General features: G+C 39.4%; 1 protein-coding gene across 2 annotated transcripts in view; it reads left to right on the top strand.

The window, feature by feature from the left end:
- The first annotated feature begins 689 nt into the window (after positions 1 to 689).
- LOC138012474 (serine-rich adhesin for platelets-like) overlaps positions 690 to 27,500 on the top strand; it is a 26,928-nt gene continuing 117 nt past the window's right edge. The window contains exons 1-7 of one of the 2 annotated variants that reach the window (XM_068859253.1): positions 690 to 905; positions 1,618 to 3,409; positions 13,726 to 17,169; positions 18,753 to 18,971; positions 20,295 to 20,879; positions 23,829 to 24,626; positions 25,529 to 27,500. The exon at positions 25,529 to 27,500 is cut by the window's right edge and continues 117 nt beyond it. In XM_068859253.1, the coding sequence (XP_068715354.1) occupies positions 1,759 to 3,409; positions 13,726 to 17,169; positions 18,753 to 18,971; positions 20,295 to 20,879; positions 23,829 to 24,626; positions 25,529 to 25,695 (6,864 nt within the window). In that variant the 5' untranslated portion in view covers positions 690 to 905; positions 1,618 to 1,758 and the 3' untranslated portion in view covers positions 25,696 to 27,500. Of the gene's footprint in view, positions 906 to 1,499; positions 3,410 to 13,725; positions 17,170 to 18,752; positions 18,972 to 20,294; positions 20,880 to 23,828; positions 24,627 to 25,528 lie in introns of those variants that run through there. The other variant, XM_068859252.1, reaches the window with a different exon arrangement.

Genomic DNA, 27,500 nt, shown 5'->3' with positions numbered 1-27,500 from the left:
AAAACCATCCAGTGGAAAAAGTCAAGAATTCGTGATGTTGTAGAAGATAAATGAAGAAGACACTTCTCCAAGTTTTAGGCCTGTGCGTTTCCCCAAACTTCAGATATTCGTCGAAATGTTTCGCAGAAATTTACAGAGCCCAGTATGAAAACGCCATGTTGGTGTACATCTGTGGTGCACCAATATGGCGGCCGGAAAATAGTGTCAACATCTGTTACTTACTTTGGCTATCTAGGCGAGTGATCATCTGTACTAAACAGACAGCTATTTACCTAAGCACTTTTCCTAATGCTTTAAATTCTAAAAAGGCTCAAAACCATGAGATAAATATACATTTCTGAATAAACTCGATCGTCGCCTCGTGTCACGCACCGCTATAACTCAGAAATTCAAAATGCTCTGGTTTCCAAACGAAGCACGCTATTGAGCTTTAAAATTGCAAATGGATACAAATTTACCGCCTCTTATGCCTGATGAGGATAAAAACTTTCGTGGCTCTTTAGTTTTGGATTTTAGAAAATGATGACGTCACGTGAAAACGATCTATTGGTTTATATTCATGACCGTCGAGGGAGTCGTTTTATTTTCCAGTGGCATCTTCACCTCGCATCGTTATGTATTTGTCATAAAGTGTCTCAAATGACTGCAGTGGACTACGCTTAAAGCTTCTCGGCATTCCAAAGTCAGATAGTTGAGAAAAGACTGGGACTAATATCGAGCATTCTTATTTTGTTGAGCGAAAATTCTTCCCAACGAACATATATATCTAGTCTTACCTTTGCAGTGAAATCAACAAGTCGAATTACACAGTGGCAACGTTGAGTGCAGTGTTCGGCAGTTGAGACCTTAGAAGATTGCTTTGTTTTTTGAATGCTTGCGTACGGTTTCGGCATTTCATGGTTTAGGTAAGCGATGTGACCTGTTGTGCTCGATGACTTAATTATTTATGGCTTTCTTTAAAACCATGCCGGTTTCTATGTCGTAAATGTTTTCATGGGACTTGAAATTTCGAGCAAAATGGACGCAATAGCTGAATATGACTTACAATTTGAACCCTGGAAAGCAAGAGTGTTCAATAGTTCAGAAACCCAGGCGCTGTAAATTTATGATTTCCAAATTTCATTAAGGCTGACGAGACTTTGGAAAAGAAAAAGTTGGTGCTTCAACACATCAGCTGATCAAGCGGTACGTCGGGAAACGAAAATTACCGACAATTGGAACGTCTTCCTCGCCGAATGTCGCTAAACATAGAATGTATGAATAAAATATATTATGGTTTTTCGTTTACGGACGTGATTGGGTGAATCGTCCGGAGTTTGGTGTATTTTCTCCAGCCCCGCAGTTATCTGTAGCGACAACTCAATTGCAATCAAATTAGTCTCAATTGTTACAATTTATCAATCAATATTTCTTCGGCTAAAGTTCGGAAAATGTTACGCACGAACCCCCAGTGGTCGGAACAAGGAACATTCCACTGCCATGACCCATAATTCCTTTCAAGTGATTAGCGTCAGGTTCAATATGGCGAACGCGTGATTTTTAGAGCGGTCGAATCCTTGGAAAAGCACACTTGATTTGCACCTTCTCACACTAGGGGCATTTTGCTTTCTGTTTTAGTCCGGAGACTGGAGATTGTGGTGTTCTGCGACCATCGAGTCAACGGCATTGAAGAACTCTAGTAGCTCTGTTTATATAGTTGAACTTGAAAGCTGTGCTTAGCTTCTATAGAGGCTGTTGAAATTTAGGATTTTATGTGGAATGGATGGACGTTCAACCTCACCAGAGATTGACGTGGTCGGCGATGGAAATAAAACACGCCAACTTCTTCAAAGAAGCAAAAGATTTTCGGGCGTATCATCAGGGAATTCGACAAGTTTGCGTGCACCGAATAAGAATGGCGCGAACCTCTTGGTGGCAAATACCAAAGTTAGAGGGAAGAAAAATGCAGAGGTCGTCAATCTCAGAGTTCGAAACATGGGAATAATCAAGGTGAAGAAAGAGCCTGAATCAGACGAGGATTGCAAAAGCTTATTTGCCATCAGTTCCTTGCTTGATGAGTGCGATTTCGAGAAGACATCGCAGAGGAATAACATATCGAATTCACCAACATTGTCAGGGCCAGGGAGATCGAACGTGACGGCTACGACGAGATCCCTGGGTCCCTCGCAAGGGCGACCGAGGCAGAGCCTGGAAAATGTGATCAGCTCTTTGAAATCTGCAAAAGAAATGAATTACGACAGGACATCAGCTTCTCCTCCTCTCCCAATGCCACCTAAAAGAATACGTCCTGTGGCACAAACAGTCCCAAAGGTCAGTGATTCATTAAGTGGTGATGGGCCTCACATTATTGATGTGCGATCCTTGGCATCAGTTGTGGGACCATCAACTAGTAAAGCATCTGTTCCAGTGACATTGCAACAGCCAACTGTCCCCAGCTTATCTTCCATTGTAGTACAGCCAGCTTCCTCAGCAGCTTCTGGTCCAAAGCCCTTAAACATTCGATTTGTTTTGCCTGCCAATGTTCCGTTTAGCACGGATCAGTTTCAGAAAGTTCTTCAGGCCACTTTAGCCTCAATAAGCACTCAGTCAGTGGCTGTAGAACCAGAGCAACTACACAAAGCAATCCAAGCAGCATTAACTTGTGTCACCAAGTCAACAGTTGCTTTTAACCCAGACCAACTTAAACAGGCCATATTGAGTTCTTTGACTTCACCGGCTGGGTCTACGACCATTTCCCAATTGGTACAAACACCTGTTCTTCCATCTGCAACATCAAGAGCTCATTTGCCAAAGAGTTTGAATCGCCCTCAAGCTATAGCACCAAAGCCACCTTCACCTCATAAAGTGCCAATGCGCATGCAGGTTGACTCCCTCTACACACAGGACAATAGACCCATCTCAGGCAGGAGTAGTCAACGTCAATTTTCTCTCTCAGCTGCAGGAAGTTCTCCTGTGGTTGCAACAACCAAAACAAGAGCATCTGATGGTGGTTTAGTTGTGAATGGTAACAGCAACAATTCTTCATCTTCTAGTGACAGTGCTTGTGCATCCAATTTGAAGGAGGCGAGAGATAAACTGGTCAAGGCTCTCCAGCAGAATCGTGTTCTTAATGTCCCTAGTTTATCAAGCACCGCTACAGCAGCAACAGCAACCACAGCAATTTCAGCTTCTAGTCCAGTCCAAGATCAGGATGCAAATATTGATTGCTTTGACCATGATTCTGATTTCAGTTTGTCCACACCAGCACCTAATTTGCCTGCAGTGGCAGAAACACCTGTCTCCAGTATTGTACAGGAGAGTACAATCTGTAATGCACCATCAGCTCAAGCCACTCAGCCAGAATCTAATCCACCAGCTGGAAAAGATGTTGTTTCATCTTCCTTTGCACTGTTGCCCGAGACCCAAAAAGGTGAGTTTTCTATTTGTTATTTTTTATTAAAGTGCTACTATGACGAAAAATTTATATTCCCCAAAGTTTTGCTTTGGATTTTAAAACTATGTTAACTAAACACTAAGTGACTGAAGATTTTTAAGCCTTGATTTCAAAATGACACTTGTTTATTTTAACTGGAATTTTTGTATTTAATGGTCCTCCATTGCTAACTTTAGAATCTTGAGAGAGCTTGATCGAGAAGAAAGTGGCATCAAAGACTCACTAGTTAAAGTATGAAGTGCACGTGTAAGTGGCTGAATTAATATGCAACAAAGGGAGTTTCACGCCTTCTCATGTTTTGCATGTACACGTATAATAAGCTGCATTTAGACGCTGTGACTTTAAGCTAGTGAGTAAATGATGTGACCTTTCCCTAGACCCATTCCTCTGAGATCCAATAGGCCTTATTCACGATAGCGGCCATGTTGATTTTCAAATTGTTATGCAAATTAGCCATGTGTTATGCTGGGGGGCAAACATTCGAAAAAAGGCAAATTGCAGAAAATCGGCTTGTCGAAATATTGAAATAACATTGCTAAAAGTACATTTTAGAATTTAGAATTAAGCTCCTTTTATAATAATTTTATATCTTTTGATTGCCTTTGACATTTTGACTTTCTACTTCATTATCTGCTCATTTTTCACATAGTTCTAAGTAACTTGTGTCATCATTCTATTTTACTACTTAGGTAAGAAACATTCAATGAACGTGAAAAAAGATACATCTGTGTGGCTAAGGTGTTGGTTGTAACCTCTTGAACTTGTGTTGTTTGCCCCCTTAGCAGTGTGTAGCTAATTTTCTTGCTAATAGCAAATCCAACATGGCGGCCATCGTGAATAAGGTCTATTGGTCAGTTTCAAATGTGAACAGTCTAGAGCAAGAAGAGCTACTATGTGAGTCCATTTCATGATTAATGGGCACAAGTGATGTTTTGAAAGTTCTCAAAATTGCACAAGCCATATCAAATGCAATTTGAGAACTTTCAAAACATGAAAGTTCATACACATGTATGATTTTTAACCCATTCACCCTTAAACCGGCCATACTTAGTAGTTTACTCTGTCTAACGGCAGGCGATTTTACTTGTCAATGGGGAATCCCCAGGAGTCCAGGGCTCGAGACTAACGGTAGCCAACTAGCCACAGGTTAGGGAAACTTCAGTTTTGGCTAGTAGATTTTGAGCTTTCACTAGCCATTGAGGCTAGTAAAAATTGTGAAGCAGAGTAGTTCTGGACGAAAACAAAACTGATTTTTTTCAGATGCGTGTATTTCCACTTGGCATTGTACATAATCTGACAATGGCGCATTTTACAAACTTTGAATGAAGATCTTGTCTTGTAATGGAGAGCATTGTACCGTTTGAAGCAGCGAATTATGTGCGGTAGAACCGAAGATATGTATTTTTTTTTTCGGTGTGTTTGCCGTGACATTGCACAATGCCCTCTCGCCGGCGTGGGCTTTAGGGCCTGATTACATGGTGAATTTCAGCCCGGGCTGAAATTTCAACCCGGGTTCTGAAAGAAATCCTCGTGAAATGACAGTGGTGATGACTTTCCTGTATTTTTTTACTCGCTTAATGCGCGCGTAATTTACGTGTAAATTGCGCGCACTATGACAGACTTGCGCACATGATACACATGTGTAATGCTGCTATTCCTGTGGCCAGTACTGTACCCATGAGGCCAGTAAGCTAAAAAGTTAGTCTAGAGTCCTGGGAGTCAGTGAGTTTATCACTCACTGAAAAACAGTACTATTTCCCATTGAAATTATTATAATTATACTTAACAAAATTACTCCATTGCTGTTTCCATAGCATCTTCCTTATTGCACTCTATAACCTGCACGTATTGATGCATTGTGTGGTTCCAGAAAATATCCATACCCCCACCACGGAAGACTTTTTGATTTGCACCCCCCCCCCCTCCCCCCAGGATTTTCCATTCCAGGGGAGTCTTTGATGAACCCCCTCCCCTCAGGAATTTCCAGAATTTTTTTTTTATAAAAAAGTGAATTAGTTATGTAATTGCGGTAGAATTTTATTACAACAGTGTAAACATTAAGGTTAACTTTTAGAAAAATATAATGCTTTGTTAAGCTCATTGTCCAGCTAAACTTTTAGCTTCTTCGCCATCAACTTTGCAAAGCTTAAACATTTGGGTTGCACGTTGACTGTTTCACTTTTTTGTGCAAACTTCGATGAGAACATTTCACTCGCTTAAACAACTTCGCAAACGTTAGTAAATAAAACAGAAACTTACAAGGTTCCTTTGTCTACACATTTTGTCAGTTTCTTCAGGTTGATTCTTATTTAGGGACCACGCATGTTGACGCTGTAGGTTTCGTGAACGTCGTCACAAAGGCGATTGTTTTACGAAGAATATTATTGACGCCAAAATAATCCATCATATTTGTTAACTTAAATATGGCGATTTAAGTGCAGTCTTAAAATTTACTGACTCTCCAGCAGTCATTCTCGCGGGTAAATGACACACAGCCTCACTGTTGCTTGCCTTTGAGCCACGGATGGAATCGAGAGGGCAATTGTTATTGTTTTTGGTGCGATTTACTTCCTCCAATGAGGAGTGAAACTCCTGTTTTAGAATTTCCAGTTTGACATAACGAACTGAACCTCTACAATCGTTTCCAGGGGCCGCAATTGCGTTTACTCAAAGAAGAGAAAACTTGACTCCTGGTTCCTGTCCGTGGTCTAAATGCCACCCACAAAAGAGAAAATGTCGTTGCACGCAAGCATTGAGATGCTGGGAACTTGCGTCTTATTGCATTTTCAATGAGTTACTACATGTACCCCCAGTAAAGCATGAATCCTATCAAAAATGTGTTTACTGCATGTGAAGGCAGCGAAAAGTGATACTCAAGTGAATGGAAGTGTTGGTTGGACGAAAAAGAGACAAACGGAAGTGTTGGTTGGACAAAAAAGAGACAAAGCTGGAAGTCTGGGGACGAGACTCCAGTTGAGACCGCCATTTTAAGTGTTTTGAATCCATCCCAAATGAAAGAGACTTGTTCTTAGCTGCGGGAGATTGTAGCGCTAGCTAACTCAAAGAAAAACGGAAACGTTGAAGCTACATGTAATAGTATTAACTTTATCTCAAAACTGATTTTTGTTTCAAAACATCGTGCGATAGTGTGTTTTTGTGCTTTAGATCGATTGTATGTTGCTTTCCTCTCCCTCGGAATTTCCAATGATCTTCCGTGGTGGGTGTATGGATATTTTCTGGACCCACATATTCATGATTGGGGGGCAGTTTGGGAGTCCATCTATGGGTAAAGGCTAAGGAAATAAGTGTTCTAGTAAAAGTAAAAGTTATCTACAGAAACTTGCATTTTGTGAACTTTAAGTGCACTACACGTTATGTCACTGGGTTGTAAGAGTGTCTGTGGTGCCAATAGGCCCGTAGTGCATGCATAAATCACAAAAATAAACAGGTCTGGTGGAAGCGTCCTTGAGTTTCAACAAAATGAGCCCCAAAATCGGCAAGAATTTGTGACGCTGATGGATAATAAAGTAGCTGTTATTCCAAAGTGATGGAATCACCTGGTGATAAAATTAATAATATTTTCTAGGAGAGTAAAGTTTGACTGTGCAGAAACAACAGTCAACCTCAAGAGTTAAGCGATTGTGATCTTTGTGTTGAATTCACACATTTCTTGTAAATTTTTACAACACTGGAAAGAAAAACAACTAACAAAAAGAGAAACCCGCTGTCTTGCCATCATTAATTTTTGACACAGATGCATCCTTTGTTTTGTAAGTAAACATGCAAGGTAACTTAATAACAGCGCCCGCTGAATAAGATGTCACTTTCGATTTTGCAATTGACTTGTGCAGCCAAAAGTACATTATAGGAAAATTGAATGTCCCAAAATGCTTTCTATATTCTCAGCTCAAAATTTAAGTTGTTTTCATGTCGAAAATTTTGTTGCTGATGGCAAAATATTTTATTATTGATCAACACTTCCTGAAAACTTCCTTGAAGTTTTTCTCTTCCTAAAAATTGTGTATCAATATTAATTTTATTTATTTTTGCATCAATATTTGTTTTGCACAAAGCAGGATAACAAAATCTGTACCTCACATACTGTAGTTTGCAGTTTTAAGCGTTAAAAGAGAATTTTAAGGCCCTATGATATTTGAGGTCTCCCATCCAATTACTAACTCCGCCAGACACTGCTTAACTTCAGTGAACTTTTGTCTTGGAAAGCTGTCAGATGCTCATAGCGCGTGCTTAAACTTGTGGTGAAAAAGAATTAAGTTATAAGGAAACTTGAAAATGATCAACATGTCAGCCTCAAAGCCAATGTTTCTCGATTCCCTTTTATTTTCTTCAATCTTTCTGGGTTTAGTATTATTTTTACTAGTAGCCACATGTCTTCTCAGGGGGCTATTTACCTAAGAACCCTACCATGACACTATAATGTTATACATTACCAAAACAATATTGTGTACTATTAGAGCTACAGTACATACTGTATTTACCCGTGTATAAGTCGACCTTTTATGGCCTCAAGAGAAGCTCCAAAAATCGCCCTTGACTTATACCCAGGTCAAAGATTTTGAGCCAAGTTCCAGCTAAGTAATTTATTCAAAATTAACATAATAGTGTTGTCTTGGGCATAACGAACGCAGTGGACAAAGCCGACAAAAGAATTCAAAATGAATGACAAAAGACTTCAAAACGAATGTAAGCAATTCCAGATGAAATAAAAAAGGATTTGTCCAAATCTAAATGTTGAAGATACTCACAAGCACAAATATGAAATAGAAACTGGAAATTTTCGTTTTCCAAAGGCGGAAAGCTCTAAAAGGCATTTCTATTTCTTCGAATAAAACACAATGGTTCAATGGCTTAGTAACCTGGCACAATACCTCGTGTTTGCATGCAAGCAGTGTCACTCGTGTTGCGTGAAAATGCTGGTTGGTAATGATTGTTTTTTATTCTTTATACAAACGTGGCTGATTTAAATGCTTTTGCAAACTTCGAATTTGTTTTATGAGTTTTGTTTTGTTTGTCATGTGAGAAATTATAAGTCAAGGACCAATTAAACCTTGCACATTTTTGCATCGTTCGCAAGTTATTTTCAAAGATTGACTTCTGCTTCTGTGATGTTGTGGTTATCCTCTAAAGCCCTTTATTGTTGAACGGCGAAACAGGTTAGTTTGAGGTTTACATGTTCGATTTTCTGAGAACTTTTTCAAAACTCAAGGACAAAATGCCCGCATATACAACAACTGCTGAACCACAAAACTATTAAGCACTTGAGGCCCTGACTTTTTTGTGTATCCACATTTCCAGAAATCGAAGAATACAAGATTAGTGACCCAGTAACATTGAACAAAGAAATTAAGAAATTGCTTTTTTTGCCATTAAAATTGGGGGGTTGACTTGTACACGGGATCGACTTATACACGGGTAAATACGGTATTAGGTAAGGTAAAGTCACTGCTTACGAGCCAGAAGGCCCATCAGGCTGGCGCTCATCTCTGGTTTTCGTAGCATGAAGCGACTAGGAGTATTTCTACCTCCCCCTGGATCGGATGCTAGTCTGTCGCAGGGTTACCTCATGGGCATTTCGCCAATACCCATTTATACACCTGGGTGGAGAGAGGCACCGTGAGAGTAAAGTGTCTTGCCCAAGAACACAACACAATGCCCCCTTCCAGGACCTGAACCCAGACAACTCGATCCAGAGTCGAGCGCACTAACCATGAGGCCACCGCGCCTATTCTGGAAGACAAAATGCAGTTCAGTTGACAATTATTGTGGAATAAAGCACTGTGTTACTACTGTAACACTACCACACGTATGCAGTGCGTGCCTATTTTTTAACAAATGGACATAGTAAGCACAAACTAACAATTGTATTCAAAAACACATTCTTAGTTGGGTATTTTGCTTACTTTGTTGAGAGTTTTGGAGGAAACTAATGTGAATTTTGCACTGAACTTTGATGTATAAGAACATTTTGCAAGGTGTTGCAAGTTGCAAGAAGGAACAACTTTATTATTCTCTGCCAAATTTAGGGTTACCTGGATGGCATTTTTTGTTAAATTCTGATAGATATGCCTGGCCATTAATGAACTCCTTCCTCCTAGGTAGCAATACCCAAAAATAATATTGGTATATTAATGAATGCATTAATTAATTAATTGAGGGAGCCTATCTTTTATAAGCCCAGTGGTTTCCTTTGGGCTTCCTCGCCATTATCTTTTTAAATACTTTAAATACTAAGCTCTGTACTGAGGCAAACCAATAAACTTGAAACTTGAACCTTTTCTCTCGGTTTTCTAGTCTTTTTGATCACAATCTCCATTTGCTACATAGCTAGCTACCAGCTTGAATCAAATCTTGTTGAAGTCTTGAGATGTACATTTACAGTAAAAGACAACTACACTCAAACCTAGTGCAATTGATGGTACACTGTAGCTTGTTTTGCAAAGAAAAGGAAAGCAATAATGGACAAAAGAGGTGAACTAGGTTCACCATCGATGCCAGACTATTTTACTCGTCATTAGGGGGCAGTTTAAGATTCACTTTTAAATGTTTCCCTTCATTCCATTTCTTGTCTAAGTCTATTGCAGTAATTCGAGAAATTAGCAGAAAAAGCCGGTGAACAGGTTTTACGATTCAGCTCTTCATGATCAGTTTGATGAGCAGCGAAAATCCAAAATTTCCTAGTCTTTAGAAACATACTGAATGCAAGATAATTTGCAAGCATTTGCAGTGAAACTGGATCAATGGTACATGTACCATCAATGATTTACCAGTAATCAATGAGTTGATTCTTTCAAAATTGAATGGAATAATAGACCAAATCGGCTAACTCAGTGTTGTACCCTGTCTCAACTGGGTACAACATTGAGTCAGCCAATTTGATCTATTGTTTCAAAACATGATACTGTTGTAAACAAAGCGATCTCAAGTTACAAGCACAGTAAATATTATTTGCGTCAATATAACCAAATGAACACTAAATGAAACAGAAATCTAAATACACGCTGTAGTCAGTAACCTTATATTTCATACTTTTGAGCAATTATCTATTTAGTTTAATAGCTGCCAAAGTTGTCAAAACAACAATGACAATAACGGTTGATATCTTTCATAAGGATCAAGCAATTAAATTTTCAAATTATGGATGCATTAAGAAACCTCAAGGGATATGTTTGGCCTAAGGTCTTTCTCACGTAACGTCCCTGGTGAGTGATGAGAGGCGGCTGTACTTGCAGGCTATGCTTGACATTTTATGACTGTAAAAGGGTACTATTCACTTACAGATAGCTTACATAGTGTGTATTGTAGAAAAGCATTAAGAGCAAAGTTTCTGTAATCATCATTTTTCAAACATTCCTTAGTTTTTAATTTGGTCAGATTCCTAACTTAACTTAGTGAGCAGACATAATTTTTTTTTCTGTTATAGTGACACGAGTCATCAGAAAATGTGAATAAAGTCATAAAGGGCTGTGTGCAACCCATGGGTACAACCCATAGCTACTTATACTTCCAAAAGAGCTTCGGGAAGTGTGCATCGAGGAGGACAGTAGTCATGAAAAAAAGAGAGAATTCTTCTGACATTGAACTGAAACATTCAAAAATGCACAGAATTCTGCTCTAGTCAAGTTTCACCCCTACTTCTTATTCTTGGGTTGTTTGGTCTCCCGTCAACAATTTTTGCTTGCAAGGCCTCAGTTTGAGATTTTGCTGTAGCGACCTCACTCTCGGTTATTAATTAATAATAATAATAATAATAATAATAATAATAATAATAATAAGCATTTATATAGCGCTAAGTCGACTACTACTTCATAGCGCTTTACAATATCCACTATATGATTTTAAAAAAACAAATGCAAATTAATAAAAAAGAAATTACATAATAATTAAAAAGGAAATTAAAGTATAAATTGTTTACTAAAGGCAAGTTTAAACAAATAAGTCTTCAAGTCCTTTTTGAAAACAGCCAAAGTGTTTGATGATCTGAGTGATAAAGGTAGTTTGTTCCACAGTTTGGGGCCAGCAGTCGAAAAAGCTCTGTCACCGTATGTCTTCAGAGATGTCCTTGGAATGCTTAAGAGTCTTTTTGAAGCAGAGCGTAGTAAACGAGAACTGGTACTAAACCGTTGAGACCTTTTTAGACTAACAGGAGTATTTTTAATTAAAAATAAATCTATATTGAACTGGTAACCAATGAAGCTTGAATAAAAGCGGAGTGATATGATCAGTTTTCTTTGTGAAAGTAACAATTCTTGCAGCGGCATTCTGTATTATCTGTAACTTATTAATCATATAGGTTGGAAGTCCATAAAGCAGAGAATTACAATTATCCAATTTAGAGGTTACATAAGCATGGATCAGAATTTCAGTAGTGTCCTGGCTCAGGTATCTTCTAATTTTACTTATATTCCGTAGATGGTAAAATGAGGCTTGACAGACTTTTTTCACATGTACATGCATCCTTGCGTGCCAGGTGATCAAAGTGGACTCCCAGATTTCCTACTGATTCACTAGGACAAATCTTTTCCTTACCAACTTGAAGATGAATTAAAGCAAGAGACTGACGATATCGAGAACTAATGAGTAGCATTTTTATCTTGATTTAGCTTCAATCTATTCAAGATCATCCACAAATCAATGTGTTTAACACATGCTTCTAATTTAGACTTAATCAAACAGAGGTCTTGTTGTAATTGAGAAGGGGAAAATACATAAATTTGTGAATCATCCGCATAGTAAGTGGTAATGGAGATCATAAGACTTAATGATCTCAGCGATTGATGCTGTATACAGAACATACAAGAGTGGCCTTAGTACAGAACCCTGTGGTACGCCACCTAACAATTGACGAATAGATGACTTGGTATTCTCAATCTGCACAAACTGCTCACAACCCTTAAGATACGATTCAATCCAAGCAATCACTTGACCATTCACACCAAATCTTAGTGCTAGTCTTGACAGCAGTATGGAATGATCAACTGTGTCGAAGGCTGCCGATAGGTCTAACAAGAGCAGCACTACAGAATCATTGTTATCAACGTAAGAACTCATTATGGACTTTAACCAGAGCAGTTTCTGTTGAATGGAAGACTTTATACGCAGATTGAAACATCTCATCCATATGATTGTTCACTAGGTGGTTGGTGAGTAGAACGGCCGCAGCCTTCTCAATGATCTTAGAGATTAGGGATAGATTTGATACTGGTCGAAAATTAAAGAATTGATTGTAGTCAGCATCTGGCTTCTTTAAGCGAGGAGACACAACAGCAGTCTTAAGAGATTTTACCATAGTAGCTGTAGATAGCGACATGTTCACAATCTTTATAATAGTCGGAAGTAACACTTTAAGGCAACCCTTAAAAACTGTTGATGGAATAGGATCTAAACAGCATGACTTGGCAGAGGGTTTACCAGCAAATGCAACAATCTGATCTTGCGTAACGTCTTCAAACGTACACAGAGTTTTTGCGCTTTGAATAGAAGGTTCTAGTGTAGGAGGTCCACTGATCTTATCTTCTCTAAAGGAGAGACTGATGGATCTTCTCAATCGTTTCTGTAAAATAATCAGTCAGCCAAAATTGTGTTGTTATGAGAGGCAGGTATGGTGACTTCTGTAAAAGTTTATTTACAGTTTTAAATAGTACTTTTTGATCTGATAAATGCTGGTTGATAATATTTGTGTAGTGCTCAGACTTTAGAGAACTAATAAGATGAATAACCACACCACACTGATTGACGTTGACGATCAGATTGTGATCTTGTAGAATGCCACTTACGTTCAAGATTCCTTCTTATTCTCTTTTGTTCAGTCACTTCGGATATGTACCAAGGGGCCTTCGCTCTAATCAATATCCAACGTTTTTTTTGCGGAGCATGTTTATCAATTAAAGAGCGTAATGTGCTATCATAAATATCAACGAGTGAACTCAAATCAGTAGATTGTACATCGCTAAAAGAGTTGAAAATATCATTGTTCAAAGTATCCAAGTCTAGAGTTCGTAGATTTCTGCTATTAACGAGCTTCTTTCCAAACATTGTTTTCTGTAGAAGTAGGTTACAGTGAACGGCGTAATGATCTGATAATCCAGGGTCCCTAATGTTACACAATTGAAGTATTGAGTCATTCGATTTCCTAATAACTAGATCAAGGGTGTGGCCATGTATGTGTGTATCCTCCATGACATTTTGTCTCAAGCCAAAGGAGTCTAAAATGATTAATCATACTCATCGTCATCCAATAATTATTATTGTTTGTTATCTCATTGCATTGTCAGGATCTAAGCAAAGCACAAAAGGAAGTGCAGGCTCCCCATCAGGAAGTGTCTTGCAAGCAGGTCATTGTACTCCTTCAGTCACTCCTGCAGTTTCTGGCCCTCAGGTGAAAGAAGGTAGTAAATCATCCTTGCCAGCTGAACCTCAAATCTATGTGTCCACTCAGCCAGTACAAGAAACCTTGAACCCAGAAAGTGGTTCAAATATAAATCTTCTGATTGCCGTACCCAATCTCAAAGTAACAGATTCACCTGTTAGTTCTTCCACGTCCCAAAGGGCTTTAGCACCACAAAGCCCAAACCCTGCAGATGCCTCAAAGATAAATATGCAGATCTCGGATCCAAATGACAAGGCAACCAACTCGCGTTTGAGTTCATCTAGGCTCAAAAAAGCTTCAGCACCTCAAAAAGAGCTGCCTCCTACTGGGTGTGGATGTTGTTCAAAGTGCAAAAGTGCTCCTGAGTCAAAGTTATACATTTGCCATCATAAAGGGTGTGGCAATGAATACAACAAAGAACAAGGACTTCAAAGACACTATCACTATAATCCTCATCACAAGCCTCGACTTCCTCTTGAGAGGGCTTCACAATCAGTCGACCATTTTTTACCAGCGGATCTCTTGGAGGCGCATCGCAGCGCACGTTTACGTGAACTTTTAAAACGCCTTGGTCCTGAAGAGATCAAAGACCTTGTTTTGCCGCGTGTGGCGAAAAGTATATCTCTTTTTGAGTTGCTTGAAGTTAAATCCACGCGTTCTCAGGTTATCCGAGGAATTCCTGACATTTCCGCTTTCAAAATGTTCAGTGAGTTTGAGCGGTTCAGGAAAGAGGTGGAGAATAGGTTGTTGGCATTGATATTGTTGCCTCAAGGGAAGGGGAGAGGCCGGGCTGCCGCATATGGGGATGCCGAGGCAGCAACGGCTACGAAAGCAGAGAATATAGGAGTTAGGAAAAAAGCAGAAGAGTCAGTATCACCCACTGTTGTCTTAAGTGATGTGGAAAATGAAAGCCTTGCCAGTAATACAAGAAAAATTCCCTGCTCTAGCAATGCAGGAACACAAGAGAAAAACATGAAAAGTGTAACCATTGACTTAGAGAAAGAAGAGAGCTCTGCTGCACCTGGAACCTCTTCAGGGATGGTTGTAAGCACTTCTGTTGAGAAGTGCTTGAATGTGGAAGGCTCCTCAAGCTCGGCTGATGTGAAAGTAGTTGAAAAGAGTGTGGATAAAGGTCTGGAAGAAACCCCTATGGATTCTACCGAACAACCTGTAAAGGAGTCAAAGCAAGCTGCTTCAACGACACAGTCGCATGAGGGAGAAAAAGCAGAAGTTGTTTGTTCGACAACCAAACCACATCTGCCTATGGTAGTTGAACCAGAATCTGCAAACAGTTCTAGTACCCCTGGGGCTAAGGATTCTGTTTCAGTAGAAACTACTGACCTACGTAAGGAAGAGATTAGTGAAGCCTCCCTTGCAACTGCAAGGAATGTGTCAGGTGATGTAACAATGATCGATGCTGACAAACTAGAAAATTCTAGTAGTGATTGTATTATAGTTGATAAAAAACTGACTTGTGATGATGGGAAGTCACATGCAAAAGAATCAACTCTTGACATGGAAGAAAACAGCAGAGATAAGAAAACTGACACTGACAGTCCAGAAAAATGCAATGTTCCAGAAAACAATGAGAACAATAAATCTTTGCCAGTCCATGAAAATGAGGGAAGGGTGAAGGAGGACACTTTGCAGAATAATAGTGAAAAGGGGCCAGCAGTTGTTATGCAAGAAAGCAAGGTTGATGATAGATCTCCAACTGTTCTTGTTGAAGAAAACAAAGAAAAGACTGATGTAGGTAAGGAAAGTTCTTTGGATAAAGGAGAGAATCAAGGGTCTGAAACTGTTAAGGTTGCTGAGGACAGAAGCAAGAAGAGCAGTGCTGGTGGTAGCGAACAAAATTGCATGCAGTTAGGTGAAAATGGAGAGATAGAAGGTGAAAAGAGCAAAGGAAGTGAAGAAAACAAAGAAAAGACTGATGTGGGTAAGGAAAATTCTTTGGATAAAGGAGAGAATAAAGGGTCCGAAACTGTTAAGGTTGCTGAGGACAGAAGCAAGAACAGCAGTGCTAGTGGTAGCGAACAAAATGTCATGCAGTTAGGTGAAGATGGAAAGGCAGAAGGTGAAAAAAGCAAAGGAAGTGAAGAAAACAAAGAAAAGACTGATGTGGGTAAGGAAAATTCTTTGGATAAAGTAGAGAATAAAGGGTCCGAAACTGTGAAGGTTGCTGAGGACAGAAGCAAGAAGAGCAGTGCTAGTGGTAGCGACCAAAATGCCATGCAGTTAGGTGAAGATGGAGAGATAGAAGGTGAAAAGGGCAAAGGAAGTGAAGAAAACAAAGAAAAGACTTATGTGGGTAAGGAAAATTCTTTGGATAAAGTAGAGAATAAAGGGTCTGAAACTGTTAAGGTTGCTGAGGACAGAAGCAAGAAGAGCAGTGCTAGTGGTAGCGAGCAAAATGCAATGCAGTTAGCTGAAGATGGAAAAATAGAAGGTGAAAAAAGTAAAGGAAGTGACAGGAAGCATGTTGAAGAAACGTTGGATATATCCTTGGATCCTGAAGTGGTTTCTATGACTGTTGATGACATCACGGTGGAAGAAAAGGAAACTCAAACAGATTTATCTGATCTGAAGCAGAAGCTATCCAAAATGCTGGCGGAAATCACATTTGAGGATGAAGAAGACATGAACGAAGAAAACCTTTTGAAGTTTGGTCTCCCATTTGCAATAAAATGGGGCAAGATTATAAAAAGTGTGCGTCACCTTGAGGCCAAGAAAATAGCTCGAAAGGAAAATTACTGCGAATTAGACATGAAACAGTTTATTTACGATAAGCCCAAAGAGGCAGCTAGTGCAGTCATCTCCGGAAACTGTCATGCCCACCCAAGCTTTTTCAGAGCTTATGTCATGCCGGCCTTGTTAGACAAGCACATTGACGACTTTGGCCTTTTCGGAAAGAAACTGCTCAGTAGGCTCTTCCTGTCACAGAAGAAATATGTGGACATTCTCAGATCAAGTATCGGCCCTGAATTCACAAAAGTTATGGGAATTAACATTTTCCCAACATTTAAACGAATAAACGATACATGGAAAGCAGTCAAAGTGATGACACCTGAAGAAAAAGTGAAAAGAAACTTAGTTTTGGAACTTTATCCCAAGGACGAACTTGAAGTCCCAGATGAAGAGGATGGCTCATCCACAGCCAGTACTGGAAGTAGCCAACAGGCTAATCCTGCTGTAAGAGGTGTCACTACAGCTCAGAATTCTGCCACCAGGGCTGTTACTAGTTGTGCACCAAATGCCACAGGCAGAGGAAATGACCAGTTGAAAAGACCAGGCCAGGACGACATTCAGCCGGGTGATGCCTGTAAGAAGGCAAAACTTGATAAATCAGGTAATTGCGTTGTAGATTACATTGGATTTTTCAGCCTTTAGTGCACAAACATGTTACTAACCCTTATGGTACAAATTGCCATGTTTCTTTGAGATTTTCGTTGTGACCCGTAGTGTAGTGGGTATCGCTCGCGGGCTGCATTTCAGCACTCCAAGTTCGAATCCCAGCTTGTGCACTCCAAAGTTCACTCAGCTTTCCATCCATTTGTGGTGGGTAAAGTGAGTACTAGTATTACTGGGGACAAGTTGTGCATGCAATGGGATAGGAGTGGCACCTTCGACTTCTGGTGAGCCTCTTCTCTAGGGTAAAATGATTAACAACCCATGAGTGCCTTAACAAAAAAAAGTAGAGATTTGTCGCAGTGACGAAGGCAGAACTCTAGTACCTTACTCGAGGTACTGTTTCTGCACATTAGCTGTTCTGGGGCAATGGTGCAGTGAATGAACCATAAACAATCCAAGTATAATTTCCTTATATTTTTTGGAGGTAAATAGTGTGAAAATGGTATGGTATGAAATGGTATGAGGCCACAACATTTTAAGAGTAAAGGCAACCTTGAACCACTTTCGATTTGTTAACTACACACTTGTTTATTTGACAATGGGACTTTTGAATAAGAGCCAGTTTAGGGGTAAAAAGGTTAATCCATAAATTCAGGATAAATGTGAGACTAAGAATCTAATATTTGAAGGGATGCAAAAATAGTTATTTCCATATCAAGTATTTTGTTGGTTATTGCAGCAGCAGCGGTAGCAACATCTGGCATGTGATACAAAATTGAGAAAGAGGCTGAGCAAAGACGAGCATTAATAAATCATTTTTTGCCCTGTTTAGATGCTAATAATGAATAAATATTAATGATCTATGTTGTTTTTGAAGGGGAGGGAGTGGTAGGTTCTAGTTAAATATAAGTATATAAATAATTTATTTATTAGTGTATTATAAATTAGTTAAAGTGTACCGGTATCTAGTTGTATAATAAAATTCTACTTTTAAGCTCACTTATTCTTTTTTCCTTTTAAATGATAAGATAACAAAGTTTTCAAATGATATCACAGCCTCCATCACATGAAAATTGATTGGCAGATGTCTACCGCAAGTGAGGTCAAACTCAAACTCACTGCTAATTATTAGTCAGGTTATTAGCATCAAACCTTGAAATGGCTTTTTTTTCCAGAGTGAAAGTTAGTTGTCTGCTAAGACATTTTCCTTTTGTGAACTTCACATTTGAGGACTTGTTCAGGTTACAAGTTGATTAATGTGAAGAAATTGAAAAATAACGGAACTTTATAGACAGCCTTTCCTGATAATAATTATTTTTCCCCTTGAAATAAAAATCAGCCAGAAAATTGAAAACAATACTGTATTGGGTTCATCTTCCAGGTAGCAGAGTAATTCTGACTAATTGTTGTATTCCATAAGAACATAAAGGGTTTTTTTAGGAATAGTACTTGGGACAAAAGCATTGAGAAGTCTTTACACCAGTTCTGTGATATAACCGCAAGTTAGTAAGAATCTGCTGAGGCTAAAAAGTTATAATATATTATTCTTTTTGTTTCAAACATGCACATGTCCCCAAACAGACTCGAATGAGGCAGACCAATCACAGGCAACTACTTCAACAGGAGTATGTCACTCCAACGCTAATAAAGGTCATACAGCTCAGACTCCAAACAACTCAGAAAAGGATACCACAAATAACAAGGACAAGCTAGATAAAAGTAGCACAAGCCAGGCAAATCAGCTGGAGCCCACAGAAAAGAAAAATGAAACACCTTCAGGTGGGAAATCAACATCTGAAGGTATGTGCATGTTTCTTTTTTATTTTGTGTTGAGTTAAGTAACCCTTTAATATGATGTTACCAGCTTTTTTATGCCATAACAAACAAACAAACACTTTTTTTAGATTTCTTTTATTACTTTTTAAACACTTACAATCTAATAAATTATTACATTACATGTACATAATTATACATGCAATCAGTAGGACACATTACTACAATAATAGCCAGCTCTTAGATACGTTGATGAGAAATCTGCTTGGGAAGTGGTAAAGGAATCAGCTAGAAAATTAGCCAAAGTAAAGTTTTCAGAAAATGTCCTATCCCTGAACCACGAGAAACTCTCAGGAACCCTTTATCAGTCATCTCAGATTTCATACAAATTCCAGCTCCTAGGCTTTTGTGTTTGTTGCTTGCAAGCATTGCTGTTATCTCTAACCAAGAATGAAGTTAACCATAATTACTAAAAACTGGACTACTGATATCAGATTTCCAGCATTTTCATTGGCTCACTGGACACAGGCTGTCAGGTCTTATACCTGCTCAACCTAATATGGTCAATGAATGCGTGAGCAATAAAGCAAGCTAAAAACATTAAATTTTTTGCAGCTCTGAGAAAAAACGACTGACAAATACCGTTTTGGACCAGAGTTGACCGAGGCAGAAGTCGATGCTTCAGTGGAAGAGTTGTTGATCCTGGAGTTTTTAATAAACAATAATATTAATTAATAATTATATAATTATACTCTGGCTTGCTGGATATAAGATGATTATAACCAACTCGGCACTACACGCCTCATTGGTTATCTATCACTTCATGTGCAGCACGCCCTTGTAGAATAATAATTGTTAGAATACAAAGGCGACAGGCATACTAACTATCCTACTACTACTACCACTGCTGCTACCACCAACACCACTACCGCCACCACTACCACCACCACTTCCACTACCACCACCAACACTACTACCGCTGCCACCACCACCACCACCACAACTACCACTATCACTACCACCACTACCACTACCACCACCACCACCACCACTACTACCACTACCACTACACTGTACATTCTTTTCTTCGTTATGATACTTATTTTTAGTTGCAATTTCTCAAATCAATAAGCCATTTCCGAGTTTCATGTCTGCCTTCTCTTCAAAGCAAGTCTAAATTTCAGAGTTTTTGTGATGGTAATTAGTTCTACTTTACGTATGAATGAAAACTAATTTTCATAAGAAAAAGTGGGCACTTAGACTCGCTTTGAATACGAGGCAGACGAACTCGCAAATGGCCTAGTTTAGTTCACTTTTATAATGTACTGGTAATGTTTCTTTGAATTTAAGACAAGTCAAATGAATCTACATCCTCGATATCACAAGCTAAGCCAAGCACCAGTGTAGAGAATACAGCCTCAAAACCACCAAGCACCACAAATTCTACCTCGCTCATTCCAACAAAGGCAATGATCTACACAAGCAGCGAAAAAGGAGGAACTTCCTCTCTGCCTTTTTCCACTGCAAAGGGTTCACCCTTATACTTAGTCCCTGTAGAAAAGCTCTCCCCAAAGCTTGTGGAGCAGTTCATCAATCAAGGAAAAAGTGATGGCATTAAAACACGGAGTGCTCGGACGCCAAAGAAAGGGAAACAGGCAAAGCCTGGCTCACAAGTGTTGGTGCTAATTCCTTCATCAACACCAAATGGAAGTCCAACAATACACACACTGACGTCTGAAGAGCAACTGAAGGCCGATGGAGATAAGAAACCAATGCTTCTGCTTCCAGCCGACAAGGTACCTAAATCCATGGCGAGTCAAGCTCCTACTGTCCGCAAGAAGATGATGATAACGGTGGTTGCACCATCAAGCAAAAGTGGAACATCAGCAGCAGCTCAGAATGTAACAACTACATGTACAAGTACTTCTTCAGCAGGTACAGTTTCTTTGGATGTGCTGGTAACAGTGGGTTGTACTGTACTCAAGTCAAATTAATTATACCGTTAGTCCTGTTTCTATGTACATGTAATGTAGGATTTCAACCGTATGACAAAGCACATGCTACATTGTATGATAAACTCTTATTCTTAAGGCCTTCAGTGATACTACAGACAAACAAAAGACAATCGACCGATTCGGGTGACTCAATGTTGTACCCAATTCAAATCTCTCGGGGTTAAGGTTCTTTGTGTGTTGCATTTACATGATAATGTAGCATTTACGTTTTAAATGGCAGCTTTTCAGCGGCTCTGTTGGATTTTTAAATTTTTTTCTTCTTTCTCACTTTTCTTTACCGAAATGTCCAGTGTGGTACCGATATACATTGTAACCTTAGCCTTAACGAATGGAACTTGACCAGCTTTTCAAATTTAAATTGTAATATCAGGAGTCTAAATGCTAATTTTGATCATTTAAGTCAAATGTTAGCTGATTTAAACTTTCCATTCACCCTTATTGGTGTCACTGAAACCTGGATCAGTTCTGACCATTGAATAATAATAATAATAATAATAATAATAATAATAATAATAATAATAATAATTGTCGCTGCTAATCGCCGTCGCAAAGTACAGCAACGACGCAGCTCAACAAGGTCGAACCGAAAGCATACAATGGCGTCTCTGGCAGCCGCTATACGGACCAAGTGTGACCTTGGAGCGCAGCTTTTTATGCTGGTTTTTGAGTGGCTTATCATCTTCCAGGTTGTACATTCATCTCCCAGGAAACAAAACTGAGAGAAGGGAGTGTTGGAGCATTCGTTTGCAATGATATAACCTTCCACATTAGAGATGATTTGAGCTCGAGCACTGATGAATGTAAAATTCTTTGGGCAGAAATTGTAAACAAGTCCAATAGGAATATCCTCATTGACATTATTTTCAGATATCCAGGTTCAAATTTAGACATATTCCTAGATAAGCTTTATTCTAATATTGATGTTGTCAACACTGAAGGACAACTATGTGCTTTATTAGGCGATTCCAGTGTTAATCTTTGAAATTTTGAAATCCATAGACCCACTGGGGATTTTATAAAAACTATGACTACCAAATTTTTTGAACCTCATTTGTTAAGCCAACTAGAAGAAGATATCACACTGCCGCTTTGATTGACAGTATTTTCTTCAATTCCCTCAATTTCCATACTGTTAGTGGCAATGTACATGTAATTTATGATCTTACTTATCATTTACCCAATTTCTTAATTATTAAGGACTTATTTTTTTTCTGATTCGAAAGACAAAATCTTTAGGCAAGACTTTTCCAGTTTGAATGAAGGATCTGTTTTGAATGACTTTTCATTAATCCAGTGGGAACAAGTTTTCCGTGAAACTCAAAAATAATAATTAATGCAAATCAGCTGTTTAAAGTATTTTTTGTAAGTGCCCAGGAATTGTGAATAAACATCTTCCCCTGAGGAAACTTTCCAATGGGAAGTTAAGTTTAATTCCAAACCCTGGATAACTAAGGTACTACGAAAGTATATTAACCACAAAGATACTATGTACAGACATTTTATTAAAACTAAATCTACATACAGTCATCACAAATACAAAATATACAGGAACAAACTTACTGGTTTACTACGACTAAGTAAAAAGCTTTACTACCAGAGCTAAATTCTAAAGCTAACCAAAGTAATGTTAAAAATGTTTGGAAGGGTATATGACAACTTACATCAAGCCCAATAAACTCCTCAAAGATAATCGGGAGAGTACTGATCCTAAATTAATAGCAAACGAATTTAATAATCATTTGGCAACCATTGGCTCAAGGCAAACAGCTGAAATTCAAAATTATGGGACTCGTACACATAAAGCTTACCTGCAGTAACCTCGATAATCCCCTTAGTTCAAGTTGTTTTCTCTTACCAGTGACTAACTTTGAAATTATACATATTACAAGTACTTTAAATTCTAATAAGGCACAACTGGACTCTCTAAGAAACTGTGCGGCGCAATAATTCGGATGAATATAAAATGAAAGTTCAAATTTGCGCCCAAGACGTTTAAATGAGAACCAAACGTTTCGAGGGTACTCCCTCTTCGTCAGTGGTTTGAACTTGGGTGCGGTTTTCAATTGAGTGTCGAAAGTAATTAGCGAATTGCTTGGTTTTTCATTTCTTTACTCAGTGATTGGTTCAAAGTTCTCGCACCATTTTTTCAATCAATCACAAGTGAAACCAAAACCAAGCGTGGCTCGAGCGTGCACATTTTCCCACGCTTTGTGTCGGCTACGTGTGATTACTTCGAGTTTTGATTGGTTTACGGGATTGTCTCCGTCCGTTTTGATTGGCCAAAGTGATTACCTTGGTTTTGGTTTTACGACACTCGATTGAAACTCGCTCTATGGCAGCACTTGAAATAAAAAGTTTTATGCCCAAACGATTTGAATTGGGTACAACATTGAGTTAGCCGGATCGGCCTATTCTGAAGAGAGAAAAATTAATGGCAAGGTCAATGTGCATGTATATTTGTCATAGGAGAACCATAACTATTTAAGACCTTCCTTCTCTCTGTAGTGCAATTTCTGCTTCAGGGTGTAGATGAATCATGGGTTCGAATCCCTTTGAATCCACCTGAATTTTACAGGTGTCTATAAAGAGACACTTCCTTAGATTGCCCAGATAAGTCACAGTGCGAGGATCACTTCTCTCATTTGTGTCTCTGATACTGTTCGTTGTATACAGTAAAAGGCGCATGTTTACATGAGCAGAGGTGTGCAGTACCGCCAGAGTATTGACCCATTGAGACGAGGCAATGACTCTTGTGTGCCATGGGATGGACTCCGGCTCCATCGTTATGTGTATGATATGGCATCATTATTACATTTGTCGACGTTATTTACCTCCTTATCTTTTTATTGTTTTCGTTTCCTCCTTAAAGGAAGCTCTCAAGACCAACTTGTGAGAGGATCGATCACACGTGCTGTAGAGAGCAATGCCAAAAGTAATACACCAATTTCCAAATCACCTGTCACATCTGAAGGCCTGGCCGATTCCGTGGGAACCAGCCCATCGAGTTCAGTGCCAGTAGTGCAGCACTCGGCAACTCTGAATACGCCCATGGAAGTCGATGAGGCTGGAAAGCCTACAGATGGATCAAGCCATGAGGCAGCCGATGTTGGTAAAGTGGATTCGACATCATCTAAAGAAAGAAAATCCCCTGAGGAAACTGCATCAACGTCCAAAACAATGACATCATCTTTGTCAGACGCAAGTGAACCCGTTGCTCCGAGTGAAAAATCACAAAGCAATTCCACATCTGTAAAAGCGGGTGTCGTCGGCAAGCAAGGCAGCAGTGGCGAGCTGGATTTCTTGCCCAGCTTGTTGCCTAGTGACTTGACGCTGGATAATCTGCTTAAAGACATTGCAGGGGAATCCCCAGCTACGGCCAGTGATGAATTGGTGCCTTTTGATGTATCGGAAATCATTCAGAGCATCGAGAACATGCCAAATGAGCCCACTTCCAGTAGTGAAACCGCTGACTTGCCCACTGACACCGTCGCTGCAGCTTCGGAGAGAGTGACCTCTGAGAAGACAGGAAGGGACAGTGAACTGAGTGATGATGTTGATAAAGAGCCCAGCCACCGCTCCAAACGGCAGTCCCAAAGGAGATTACCCACCAGCCCTTTGTCAACAACTGTGAAATCATCGGCGGAAGCTGTACCACAAAACACATCAGGTACGTTTAAAATTTCAAAAGAATAGGCAATTTCAGGAACCTATGACCCGGAGCCTACAACTCTACTGTGTTCGTGTCACGGCGTTTTCATAGACCGATTTATTTTTGGATTGGAATTTCCCGGGAATGAGATTCCCACAGGGGCCCGATGACAAATTACAAGAAATTAAGCTGACGTCATAGGGTCACCGAAGCGGAACTGCCTTTGTTTTTTGACCTAATTCGCGGGAAGGGGAAGGGCTAGTCTAAAAATAAACCTACTTGTGAAAACGCCGTTTCACAGACGCTGTATGGAAGTTTCACGCTCCAGGTGGGCTCCAGGCAATTTTCACGATGGCGTCATTTGACTACAACTACCACAATTCAGTTTGTTTTTCTTTTCGTATTTAAATTTTGTATTCCCAGTGGGGTAAAAATAACAATAGCTCTAATTAACAGGAGACAAGCGAAACCTGAAGGATTCTGGTACTTGTAGTCAAATGGTGTCATCATGCAAATGTCCTATTTACACAAGAACCTGCAGGTTACTCTTGTTTATACTTGGTCCGGTATTATGAATTCTTTTTTTCACACCGGTTCTTCTTCAGGTAATCTACGGTAGCGGTGCGAGGTAAATCGTCAGACAAGGCTCTTTTTTTTTTCAATAGCTTCTACGTGGGACGCCAAGTCTATAAATCGAACCCGGGCCACATTGGTGCGAGACCAGTGCTCTCACCACTACGCCATCCCTGCTCCAGATATGAAGAAATGAGAAAACCTCGTTGGCTATGCTAGGGCTTTCTTTTTGGTGGCTTTTTAATTTAGAGTATGGAGCTAAATATTCAGTACCATCTCACTTGGTTCTCTTTAATTTAGTGAATTGTGCTAAAAAGTCAGTGCTATCTGGCTTGGTTCTCCTGTAGGTGAATCACGAGAAAACTCGGATACTGAAGATGGTAGTCCCCCACAGAAGCGGCGCAGAACACCAACAAGAGCCGCGGCCAAGTCCTCTCGATTTGTCAGTGATAAAGAGCTACGCGGGAAAAGTCCACAAGGATCTCCTACCACCGCTAAAACCAGAAAGCAGTGAGATTGTTCAACAGTTGTTGTGGAGTGCAGCACAGAACTGGGTCAGATGTTGCTTGCTTTCATTGTAAATCAGTTTACTTATAGGCTTTCGCTTTCAAGAGAATACAAAATTTGAAGAAGCAGATGGTTTTTTTAGTGTGTGTTACTTGTGGTACTTTCGTAACTCAAAACTCGCTTGCAAAAGGTCAAACGGCTTTGAGACCTTGCACAGCTTGTAAACCGCACGAAACAAAAGTAATTCTTAGAAGCCTTTATTTAAAGGGTTACACTTTCGAAATTTAGTTAAAACTTCATAATATAACGTCATAGGGGAGCAGTACAAGAAAGCAAAGCTCGGTATAGTTTTATTTGAAGGGTCATACTTAAAGATTTCACCCCACAGACTCAAGAACCATCTTGTAATGCACAATACACATCAGTACAGGGAAGTAAAGCGTTTAGCTTTTACGTAAATGGCCGCACTTAAGCGATTCAGTACAAGACTCAAACGTTGGTACCACATTGTCAAGGTTGAATGAAGGAGTACACGAAAAAAAGCTCATATTTATTTTTCTTTTACACTTGAAGGATTTTATTCACAGACCCATTCGTTAAAGCCTCCATGTATGCAGCATTGGTGTGTACTGCTCACTCAGTTGCTCTCATTTGACTTGTGAGACTTTGAGATTTGAGCAACAGGCTTCAGAGTTTAACGCCTGCATGATTCGACATAAACCGCATTTCCTTTTGATATAGTCACACTTAGAGGTAGACCTGCAAACTTAAAAATGAGAACCAAATGTAATATGTTAAGGATCTTTTAAGGCCTTGTTAAGGCCTAGCCGAACGATAAAATATGAACGATCCTCGTGTTTCGTATTGGGTCGATCCAACATGTTGAAAATTGCGGGGTGGCCAATTGATATCAAACATTCTTTCAGCATGCCTAACCAAACAGAAGACGAACAGGGTTGTTGTGCGTAAGATGTTAATAACTCAATTTGTAGTCACTGCGCGTGCGCCAGCGCAGCATGTTGGTTAAGACTGGTCAAACGAAAGAACATTCACGCATTCAACAAGTGAACATGTTAAAGGATTTTGTATTGATTGTCTGATGCTGTATCAAACATGTTCCAACATCATCCAACATGTTGAGTGGTCATCAAACACGGTAGCCAAACGCTGAAGTGTTGGCTCACCCAACATGTTTCACTTTGATCGTCTGACATTTGTCGTTTGGCCGGGCCTTTAAAAGTAATTACCCACATAACTTTACGCATGACCTGCATTGTAAATATATATTGTTTGTTATCGCATTTCAGTGAAGATTCCCATATAAAGAATTATTATATCGAAACCTAAATTCTCCACTGTCCTGTAGTGTTGTGACACAACTAAACGTGGGGTTTATTTTCTTTGTTTCGTCCTAAATTCATTTACTCTTCAATCAACGGCTTTTCGTCGCCTTTTAGCGACAATCATCCAAGCCTAGGAGGCATCATTTTTTCACCAGTTATATCTGGGATATATCTTGATTACTTATTAATAATATACATGGTAAAATTCGAGATGGTTAAGCTGAAGAAAAGCACGCGTATCACGCAATCAAGGAAAAATTGCGGCATCCAGGGCTCACATTTGACTTCAAAACAAAAGATTTGATGGGTTAATTCAAATTTCTATTGTTCCTAAACCAGTATAAAATACATTTGTAATTGCACTGTGTTACAACTTTGCATTGATGTTTCACCCTTTTGCACTGTGTTACGGGTAAACTGCACTGCTTTTTTGGCCAATCAGAATTGAGTAATTGTTTCGTGTATACTA

The sequence above is a fragment of the Montipora foliosa genome, chromosome 8 (assembly GCF_036669935.1).
Source record: "Montipora foliosa isolate CH-2021 chromosome 8, ASM3666993v2, whole genome shotgun sequence".
Taxonomy (NCBI): domain Eukaryota; kingdom Metazoa; phylum Cnidaria; class Anthozoa; order Scleractinia; family Acroporidae; genus Montipora; species Montipora foliosa.
The sequence above is the reverse complement of the archived record's forward strand: the minus strand, read 5'-3'. Positions and strand labels throughout refer to the sequence as shown.